General features: G+C 42.7%; 2 protein-coding genes across 2 annotated transcripts; both read right to left on the minus strand.

The window, feature by feature from the left end:
* Positions 1–1961: 1961 nt before the first annotated feature.
* On the minus strand, positions 1962–4166 carry mrps26 (mitochondrial ribosomal protein S26). Its single transcript, XM_070843030.1, has 4 exons — positions 3816–4166; positions 3183–3329; positions 2943–3066; positions 1962–2384 (listed from the first exon to the last, which is right to left on the minus strand). The coding sequence occupies exons 1-4, from the start codon at positions 4034–4036 to the stop codon at positions 2253–2255; spliced, it is 624 nt and encodes a 207-aa protein (XP_070699131.1). The 5' UTR covers positions 4037–4166; the 3' UTR covers positions 1962–2252.
* A 2189-nt stretch (positions 4167–6355) lies between these two features.
* Positions 6356–9678, minus strand: neff2 (neuronal intermediate filament family member 2). The gene is made up of 3 exons (XM_070843029.1): positions 8548–9678; positions 7712–7836; positions 6356–7498 (listed from the first exon to the last, which is right to left on the minus strand). The coding sequence occupies exons 1-3, from the start codon at positions 9556–9558 to the stop codon at positions 7438–7440; spliced, it is 1197 nt and encodes a 398-aa protein (XP_070699130.1). The 5' UTR covers positions 9559–9678; the 3' UTR covers positions 6356–7437.
* Positions 9679–11153: the final 1475 nt, after the last annotated feature.

Here is an 11153-nt window from a genome sequence, read left to right on the forward strand (position 1 = left end):
ATTGGGCCCAAAAAGACTTTTTCCCATAGACTAACATTGTGAAAGAGACGTTGGTAAATCAGTAGATACATTTTTTTAAGCGTCACAACCCTCAAAGTGACTCGTTTCACCATCAGAATTTGAACTGCGGCTTCTTGTCTGCCAATCAGTCTTTATTTATATAGCGCCAATTCATAACAGTGTTACTTCCAGATGCTTTTCATAAAGAGCAGGTCTGGAATTAACTCTTTAATCAAGAGAGAGACCCAACGATTCAAGAATTCAAAATTAAGGATTCAAGAATCCCCACATGAGCAGCATCAGATATTATATTAGGCAACAGTGGAAACAGGAAAAACTTTAACAGGAAGAAACCTCGAACAGAGCCAGGCTCAGAGGGGGGCGGCTTTCTGTCGGCTCTGTTTTCTCATAGTTTGAGGGTCTCTACACGCATCAGTGATGCAATTTCATGCTGGAAAGACATTAAAAAGTGTATTTTACATAATAAGGGACCTTTAATAAAAGCTTGGGTCTGTTTGAAGGTGGAGATGGAGTGTTGTTCGCCCCATTTGGCCGATCAAAAGTGGACTTAAAACAACAAAAGTTTAAAAAAAAAAACTCAAGTATTAAACAAAGTCACGTAGAGGCCGGGGTCTCCTGAGTTTAAAGGCCTTGTTGATCTCCGCCTTCTTAAGCTGCTGCGGGTCGCCTGAGTCTTCACCTCTGATCATCGTCATCCCCTCAGCCAGCACGTCTGGCCTGACAGAAGAGGATTACACCACTCCAGCAGCACGTTGTCATACCTGAGCCGATTAATACCTGTGTGACAGTAAACACTGACATCAGTGAGCAGAGCTGTGCAGGGCGCCCCCCGCAGGGCATGAGAAAGTAGAGCCCTCAGCCTTATTCTACTGTTTCTAGTTTGTCGCCTCTGCCTTTTATCGTATTTAAATGTCCTTTCATAGTTTCTTTTGCACTTTGTCGCAATGCTGTTAATGTTTTATGTAAAGCAAAACTATTATCAACCCAGATTACATTTAAAAAAATGTTTTGACTATAATTGCATTGTCATGGATTATTTCATTACATCTTTAAGATTTTAAGATTATGAGGTTATTAACTAATGGAAAGTGGCACATCAGGGTTTCTAGGTGAACTTTGTGTGTGTAAGTGAAACAACATGCGATCAGCTGTAAGAGCTGAATGTGCCAAATGTATTTAATTAGCAGTGAAAATGTTCTGAGAAGTTTAAAGAAGAAGACTTTTTATGTCTGTGTCCATTTTATTAAAGTATAAGGTGCCGTTTTTTCAATGTTTGATTTTGAAGTAACCTTAAAGTACTCAGATTACTTTTTTTATTTTATTTATTTGTATTTAGTGGCTGACCACATTTTAGTCCTGGTAATCCTACAGTGAACTATAACCTGTACACAGATGTCTCCAACCAGAGTTGGATAAACCCTTTAGGCTGGCACTATTGACCCCACATCGTCTTTGTCTTTATCCCAACCCTTTGAGATTAAGTAAAAGATCTGAGGACACCTTAAGGCCCTAAATAATTAATATTGTGCTTTAGTCCCATAAACGAGTTGACGCGTGGTGCAGCTTTACTCATGACAGACTCTGAAACCCTGGAGATATTCTGTGTTTTTATGTTTAACACCTCTAGGATACTGTCGCTGTGGAACATCCCTTTAATAAACGAGCCACAACGTCTTTAAAACTCATCCACCATTTTCGCTTTCCAAACTGTTTCCAAGTAGCTCTTACTCACTTTTGGTGGCTGAGTGAGTGAGTCAGGCACCAAAACTCATCAGGGGTGAAAAAGGAGACAAAGACATGAATCAGCTCGGGGCACTTGGTCATAAATCATGTGGGTGACCTACTTTAGATTCAACACGGCGGATTTAGCCTCCAAAAGTCTAAATCTAGTCTCATCTTTCTAGACTGTTCAAAAAGATTCAGACTACTTAAGCAGAAGCTCCAATAAACATTCATTTACTTTACATGAGCGGACAGTAATGAACAAAAGAACATGGAAATGAAGTAGAAACATGAAAAATGAAGGTGATGCGGCCTCGTGGTTAAACTGTCCGTCACATATCAGGTACCGAAGGAAATGTGGTCTCATTCTGTCGGAAGCCAAACAGCAATTGTTTCAGCGCGAGAACCTTCTCAGGCTGAAGGTTTTCAGTGTTTAAGCCTGAAGAGAATCCACTTCCAGCTCAGCTCAGCTCACAGTCCTGACGTTTATCTTCTGCAGTGCAGGCGCTTCACTGCAGCATCGTCTGTTTAACGACTCTCCCTTCTCTGTCGATGGCAAAGTTGTAATTCTTTGGATTGTCCAGAACTTCTTCAATACGCTCGTCCAAGTTCTCCAAAGTGATGAAGTTCTTTGCATCCTCCTGTCGAAGAACATTGAAAATGAAGACATCAAAAATAAGCATTTGGAGGATCAGTATTTAGGAATATAACCAGAATATCAATTTCCATATTCATTTGCAGAAACACATCTTTAGTATGCACTAAAATATACAAGCACAGCTTGTATATGTATGTTTGGACACAGAAGAACAGGGTGTGTGTTAAAATTAAGACTTTTTAATACAACAGTTTAATTAAATTTCAGGCCGACTTTGCAGTAAAATGTGAAAATATAGTCGTACAAATGAAGTTGCTGTCACTTCAAAAGTAACAGTAAGACAGTAACTGGTTCAGTTAAAGAACATTTGTCCAAATATGAAGCATTCGTATGTTAAACAGTAACATTTTAAGCTTATATTACTGTTAACCAAACCATAACAGACACATGTGACTCCAACAGCATTCAGTGAATAAATATTTAAGATCTTTCCAACAGAATTTAAAGCTGTTTGTCAGTAAATGTGAATTTTAGACATTTTAGGGCTTTAAGGACCTGCTGCCGCCCTGAAGAAGATAAATAAAGATTTAGAGAATCGTACCTGCAACTGTAGAATTTCCCTCTCTTTTTCTTTGATGAACTCCTCCTGCTCTTGCTCACGCTGAACAGCAGCTTCTATCTGTTTGCGCTCAGCTTCCTCCTTTTCCTTCTGGACCCTCAGCATCCTGAAAGATTCAGAGGAGAAATCAGACAAAAAAAAAACCCCTTCCTTTTCCTCATCGGCCCTCATCTTTACGTGAGGTTTTTATCCTTCATGTTTCCACTCTGAGGTTCTTCTTACCTCAGTTTGAGGAGGCGGAGATTCTCCTCGTTGTTCCAGGCCATGAGGGCGCGATGCTCCTCGGTGTCCTGCCTCACCCTCTGCTCTGCCTGGGAGCCCGTCTCCTCCTCGTACTTCTTTTGGAGCACCTCCTCCTTAAACTCCAGACTGACGAACACAGAGGAAACAATCAGGTCACTCACTTCAACTATGCTCACTGTTTAACACTCCACTACACTACTACAATTCTCTGTATTTTTTAATCTCTTCTTTTATTTTCTTATAGAACCAAACATGATTAATGGACACATACAGTTAAAGGGAGAATAGTCCCCTGTGCAACATCACAGAAAAGTCATGCTGCCAGCTTTCTTTTGGTGGTTTACTTTGCTTTTTTTGTTTTTTTTTAAGGTAAGTAAGAATCTGGAAATTCAATAATTCAAAAATTTTGCAGCACCAATCGGTATATAATAATAATAATAATAATAATAATGACCACATTTATAATAAATGTGGAAAAGTTTGACAGTTTCAGGAAGAGATTTTCTGCACATCTGTTACAGGGGGACATATTTTGAGCAGGGTAACAGAATTTGCCTTAACACCAGGTGACCTGACATCTCAGGTGTCCGCAGCTAACGTGGTTTAACGTACCGGAGCGCCCTCAGGATCAGCTGGTACTCCGAGTATCTCTCCTTGAGGACGACCATCTCCTCCGGATCGACCGGGGCAGGCACTTTGATTCGCCCCTCTTTGGACTTGGCCACCGGGTCGCTGCGGGACTTTCTGCCCCGGACGGCCTCCACGAGCACGGCGCTCCTGGGTGCGAGGAGCCGGGCCGCCTGGACGCTCCTCCCGCTGATTACCTGGAACATGTCGGCGTGGAAATGTGGTAACAGGTGCAGATTTTTTGGTCGTTCAGTGTAACAGTTACTCAAAGCTTTTGAGTCTGACAGTTAACATTGAGACAGAAATGTTATCGACTGGAGGCGGCGGCCATTTTGGTGTCCTCTGACCGACGGAAGTGATTAGCTAAGCAGCTAACATGGCAGTTAAACTCTACCGCCATCTGTAGGATTAAAACGGCGTTTTGTAACAGTCTGTGCTCCTCATTGATGCATAAATAGACAGTTTTCATCATTCTTGACTTGCTTACACTGGCGTTAATATAACGTCCCGTCAGTAAGCAAACCTGCAGCTACCAAGCTAGGCAGCTAAGCTAGTTAGCATGCTAATTAGCTTAGCTAGCTCAACAGTTGATCTGGTGCAACACTGGAACACATCTTAAATCTGTCATCTTAGTTAATGGGACAACACATCCCTGGTGGGGAAAAGTTAAAATGGAGCAGTTGGCAAAAGAAAGGATTTTAATGGAGAATCAACCTCAATAAGGGGATCATCATTGTGACTCTAAAGAAAAAGCACAGGAATGAACTAGTTGTTGTTGATCTATGCCTAAAGCTATAGGGAAACATGTTATCTTGGTCTGGTGTGTTAATCAGAGTTGTGGTTACAGGTTTAGGTGGGCCGCAGCACTCTTAAAGTTGGGAATGGCTGCTCTAATGTATTACATGTGATGTCATTCATGTAATTAAAGGCTCATGATAATACACGGGGAGCTAAATGTCCTGATACTGTTGTTATAGTACTTATTTTGATGTGTGAAAGTGTTTCAAGTGCATTGTGCAGCAGTGGGTGGTCGTCAGGGCATCGTCAGACATATAATAGGTGAAACTGGATAGGTTTTAAATGACTGTTGTTCTAAAGCTCCTCAGCACTTAACTAAGGCTGGATGATATGGATGCAATCCTATGTTACAGTACACGTTATTCGATATCACAATATCAGTAAATATAGTGCAATACAGTAAATTCTGAGGAAAGTCAATTGAGAAACTGTTTTATTTTATCTCACAGATGCAAAAATAGTATATGTCACCATGTTGCCCACCACTAGACTCCACTGTCTAGTGAAGTGAGATGGAAATAATACTAGAATATCCTATTCAAAAGTAAGCTTGTGTTATTTAACAAAAAGACAACTTGAACAGAAGCAAAATTGCCTGGATTCAAACCCACTGAAGCGAGAAGGGTGCATTCCCATTAATCCATACCAGTGAGCCATCATGCAGTGGGGCCCTGGATCTGGATTAAACTGGATGCGGCCATTAATAAACCAACCTGTGCTGTTTTTCTGCTGTGGGACATGTCTGAATGTCTGCCTTGAAAAAAATCGATATAGCCTCCATTAACATTTCAACACACTGGGCGCTACAAACTAATCCCCCATCAATTCATTGATGCTTTCTCCTGTTTTTTCTTCATCAGAGACCTTAAAACACTCTTAAGACAATGACGCAACACGATACTGAATGTTCTGTACACTGAACCGTTGTTTTACACTCACAGTCTGCGCTAAAAATACGTCTCCTGCATTTTTTGTGTGTTTCTCCAGGATTGAGTGGGATGCCTCATGTCAGCCTGGTGACTGATGGTCCTGCTGCTGAGGCAAGGCACCGTCACATTACAGCTACAGTCAGCTCGCCAGGAGCACGGGATGATGGGAAATGGTGCAGTGCTGCTGTGTGTCGTTCCTGTGACATTGGGAGCTGTAAGTAAGGAGAGATGTAAGCATAGTGTGTTCTGAAATGAAGATGTGCCTGTTTTGCTGATGCCATACAGCATTTCAGAGGCAGAATATTTACAGCAGCCTTAATAATCAGATTCACAAGTCAAAAATCACACGTGGAAAAAATATTCTCCATCCTCTGCAGATCCAGATCTTCATTACCCTTTACTATAACAAGTTCTATATATTCTAGATATTCAGGTGTTTGTAGATCATTGTAGGCCATTATGACTGAAGTCATTCCAATCATTTAATTAATTAGAGCCAAATGTACAATGAAATGTTTTCAAAACACACAGATGATTAACCAAACTATATGATGTCTTTAAAATGTATTTTTGATGCTTTTGATTACACCACGATTGAATATGTTGCTGACTGATTTAAAACTAGGCTTCACTAAGGCAAATAATTCTGTTGTACATTGGAGCTACAGAGGCAACACCACACTGAAATGAGGCCTCCTCAGTGGGTGTTTTTCAGTCTGTTGTAATATTCAAAATATCCGTAAAAAGTGTCAAATGAAAACACGAGATGTGAACTAAATTTGCAGGTCAGTTATATGTTTATTCAGCTTGTTGCCGGCTGTTACAGGTTGACCAAGCGTAATGGTGCAGGCTTTGTATTAGTTTCACAGATGTAAAGCACCATTTAGATCTAACATCAGCAGACAAACAACAAGGAGCTCCTGCGCTTAACTTTCAGTTTCATCACTTAGCTTTGAATGAACTCACAGAACAGAAAAAGAAATCTAATGCAGATAGGCTGTGAGGCACACTGCTTGAGTACAAGGAGAAACCAGTAACAATTAGTCTAGTCTTCCACAGCATTTACATGTCCACACGTTTATGCAAGAAAAGCCACAGTTTTACTAGAAATTAGGAATTTGAATAACCGGCCGAATAGAAAGACCCAAACTCACTCTGATTTTTAAACCAACCAAAACTTGTAGTGTTTTATAGATGTAAATGCAGAGGAAGAATAACTAAAAAGGACAAAAATGGGTCTTTAATATAGTGAAAATAACTGTTTAAGGTTACTGGTTCACTGACTACTACTACAGAACCAGGGGTGCAGGACAATGCACAATCGATTGGTAGAGCTCCCGGTCAATAACGCTGCAGGTTTCTTGCAACAGTTTAAACACAGATAAAGTCCAAGCATGGAGAGATCAAGAGAATTTTTTGCCCTCCTTCACAAACAATTGGTCAAATGTTTGCACAACGAGGGTTCAGAAGAGTCGAATGGTAGCTCTGCTGCTTGGACCTTAACGTGAGCGACAGAGGAACTCGGCCAAAGCAATATTGCCGTCCGACGTAGCTATGTAACTAATGCAGTGCAGCCACTCTGCATTTTAGAGTTTGCCGTCTTATTGATGTGGTGTCAGAACGTGTGTAGAAGAAGGGGGACTTCTGGTGGACCTCTTGTTTAGCACAAGGGCGCATCTGTCTTGAGAACGATGAGCTTTGGTTTGCGTTTTGGTTTTTAGGGAGGGTAGGGGTAAAGGAGGGAGCATTTTAGGAGGGAAACGTGATCGAGGGGAGAATGTAAAAGAAATGAGGGAGGGAGAGGGGTGATATTCAGGTCAGGGCAGGAAAGAATGGGTATGAAGAATTCAGGTTCATGCCCGGCTGGTGGCATTTAGGTTTTAGTTTAGGGCAGGAAGGGAGGGGTAAGACAGCCGAATCTCCTCCCCCTCCAGAAGTTTTCTGGAAAGAAAAATAAAACATTAATTTGCATATTTACACAAGAAAAGTGTGAAAAACACAATTTCAGTAGGTCAAGTGAGACTAAAAATGAACCAACAAGATCTTTTAAAGGTTGTTGCCTCAGAAAAAGTCAAAAAATCATAAGAGAAAAAAATTAATGAAAATTAAATGTCAAACATTGGAGCAGATCAGCAGACAGAAGCCCAATCTCACCTGTACGCAGCTATTTCAATGTCCAGGGCCATCTTCACATTGAGAAGGTCTTGGTACTCTCTCAGGTAGCGCGCCATCTCCTGCTTGGCTTCAGTGATATCCCGCTCCAGCTCACTTATCCTCATCTATGAATGCAAAAAAAAAAGAAAAACACATCCATTCATTATCAAATGACACTGTTAGTGATGCTCGACACAGGACTATAAAACCAGAGGACTTACACGTTACGATAAATAGTTTGTTTTAGGTTATTTTTCTTGAAGAGGTTTGCTTCACATTAATTTGAAATTATTGGAAGGTGGTAAATTAACATGTGGAGTTTGTAGAAATCCCTGATCTCTTGCTTTGGTGTGCTTTCCCAGTTTAATCAGACAGTAACCTTGCAGATTTTCACCTCCGCTGTGAGCCAGCCATCATTTCCTGCTGAGCACTACAGTATGGGGAGGGTGTAGCTGCTGCAGAGAATATATTTGCATCTTGAAGGAAGCTTCCTCCTGCTGTTTCTCTACTTTCTATACATAGAGTTTTTTCTTTTATGTGAGAGGTGTCTATTAATGTGATTCCATCTTATCTCTGTGTCCAACCTTAAGGTTAAGACCCTTTACAGCCCATCTTTTTATCTTTCCTGTCCCTTTTCCCTGTGCACATATTGGGAGAAGAAAGTCTCTAAAAAAATGTAAGAAGAAGGTTGTTTCTGGTCTGATAGCAGAATACTTCTCAAGTCACATCAGAGCATAAATGGGCAGATAATCAGACCATAATGTACCACATATTAGTTCACATTCTCCTGTAGGTGAACATTCATGCAGACCAGGATCCAAATATCCCTCATTCACCTGGTACTTTGCCACGTCTTTGGCCTGCTTCTCCTCCAGATCCTCCAGTTGCTTATTTAGGGAGTCGATGACGTTCCGGAGAGCTTCGATCTCAGACGAGCGGGACTGGAGCAGTCTCCGGTACTCCATGGTCTCCTCCCGGATGGCGTGCACAGCCTCGTTGTTTTTGCTGGCCATCTCTGCCACACTCGCAAACTTGCTCTTGTACCAGTCCTCAGCGGCCTGCATGTTCTTGTTTGCCAGCCGCTCGTACTGTGCTCGGATGTCTCGCAGGGCGGTGGAGAGGTCAGGCCGGGACACCTCCACATCCACGCTGATGTTAGCCACCTGCAGCTGGGCCTGCAGCTCTGCTTGCTCCTCTGCAAAGACTTTCTTCAGGAACACCAGCTCATCACACAGAGACACCACGTTGGCCTCGGCATCACAGTTGGAGAGCACGGCCCTGCTGGCCTCCTCTCTGGCCCTCTGCAGGGCCTCCTCAGCATCTATGCGCTGCCTGGTCTCCTCCTCATAACGCTCCTTCATCTGCTCATACACATCACGCAGGTAGTCTCTCTCCGCCTCCATCCGCATCTTCTCCCCGTTCTCTGAGTCTATCATGGCCCTCAGACTCCGCGCCTGACCCTCATAGAGCGTCTGCAGACGGGACGGGTCGTTCTGCCGCCTCCTCAGTGCCTCCAGCTCGGCCAGCAGGGCTCGGTTCTGCAGCTCCAGGTGCCTCACCTTCTCGATGTAGGTGACGAAGCGGTCGTTCAGGTCCACCAGCTGCTCTCTCTCCTGGGAGCGCAGGCCCAGCAGCTCTGTGTTGAGGGAGCTGGCCTGAGCCAGGTCCATCCGCTCAGACCCATCTGGCAGGGAACAGGAGGCCAGCCTTAGGATCCTCTTCCCAGACGGAGGAGCTCGAGTAGAAGAGAAGAGGGAGGAAGACTTGGAGGATTTGGTGGTGGATTGGGAGCCTCTGTAGCTGTCCCAAGGGCGGCGGTAAGAGGAGAAGTAGGAATCGTAGCTCATGATGAATTTTTTGTTGTGGATTTTTTAGTTTGTTTAAGAAAAGGATATGGATGTTTTTAGTTTCAGAAGGTTTTTTTTATGTCCCCCTTGTTCTGCACACCATCGGTGAGGATGAGCGAGCGTTTTTGCACTGCACCAGCTCAGTGATGCTGCATATCCCCGGCTTTTATAGAGTGAGGCTGCCCCCTCCCTCCACCACAGAGAAGCCTCAGAGCTGTCAGCACCCACCAGGCCAATAGCAGACTGCTGCAGTGAGGAGAGAGGAGGTTGGTTTTCAGACTCACTCTCAGCCACAGCAGGCAGAGTTGATGTGGTAGGGCTGATGTTTCTTTTAATCTGCCCTAAAAATTGCATTGCAGTCAATTACTCTCGTCCTATTACTCTCCATGCATTTCTAGAGGCATATTTTACTCTACTTGATGCCCTCAATACAGGCTCAAATCTCAAGCAATGAACACATCCACATCAATAAAGTGACAAAAACTGGGGCAAACCTCGTGAAAATGACCTGAAACAAAGTCTTTTCCACAACCCAGTTGGAGAGAATCAATACATAGTGCGTAAAGACAGAGTAAAGAGGGCATATACATTAACAGCCAGGTTTTAATGCCATAGAGACTCATGAATGAATCACCATACGGATTGCTTGGTACTTAAATAGATTGATTTGGCTGATACATCTGTGTGAAGAAGATGAATGATGACTGATGAATCCCACATTAGCCCACATACACAGATATCAATACTCTTTCCTGCTGACTGAATATCACACAAATAGCTGGAGCTTTAAACTTTTGACTTAAAAGGAGTAGTTTTTAAAAATATCTCTCTTATGCACTTTTCTTTTTGACCACCTCCTCTCATCATTGTTGCCTGTGTTGCTTTGAAAGTCCTTTTGTAAACAGATACTCCTTTGAGACGCCCTGTATACCACTGCTGTTCCCACTGTATCTTTAGATGTATCTATTTGATCTGTTTAGACTGCAGATTGATGAGTCACTGATGTTCTCAAGCTGACAGTGTGTGTGGGAGACACCAGTGAGGAAGAGTATCTGTATCTGCTGACACAGAGAAACTCTCCTGCTGTCTAACATCCACAGATGAGTCAGAGGGTGCCTGCAAATCGTCCTTAGTATCTGCCGAAAGAGACGCGTCAAACTGATGTTCTTATACAGGAAGCAATTTAGATTTCTGCTCAAGGACACGTTTTTAGTGTCAGACAGATGACAGATGTAAGACAGTCTATTTAAAGCCAATGTTGTACCCCTGAAGGCTGTCAGGATCACACTTTGACCTCTGACACTCATCTGTCTTTGCAGATGTCAGCCCACTCATGTGGAATACATTACAATTCAAGCAATCTAAAGGGGGAATATTTAAGATTTCTTGCACAAAATGACCATAATTTCTCAGCAGAGTGTTCATTTAGTTCTTGATCATTCCTGTTCTGATTTTGTGAGTGTGGACACACAGAATACATGAGAATTACCACTGCAGGCAAGACAGCCTTAATTACCTACATTTTGGCAATGAAGGACTATGCTCTATTTGTTTTGGGGGAACACAGCATGGTTTATTGGAGAATAACTGTGGGA

The sequence above is a fragment of the Pempheris klunzingeri genome, chromosome 13, assembly GCF_042242105.1.
Source record: "Pempheris klunzingeri isolate RE-2024b chromosome 13, fPemKlu1.hap1, whole genome shotgun sequence".
In the NCBI taxonomy this organism is placed as follows: Eukaryota; Metazoa; Chordata; class Actinopteri; order Acropomatiformes; family Pempheridae; genus Pempheris; species Pempheris klunzingeri.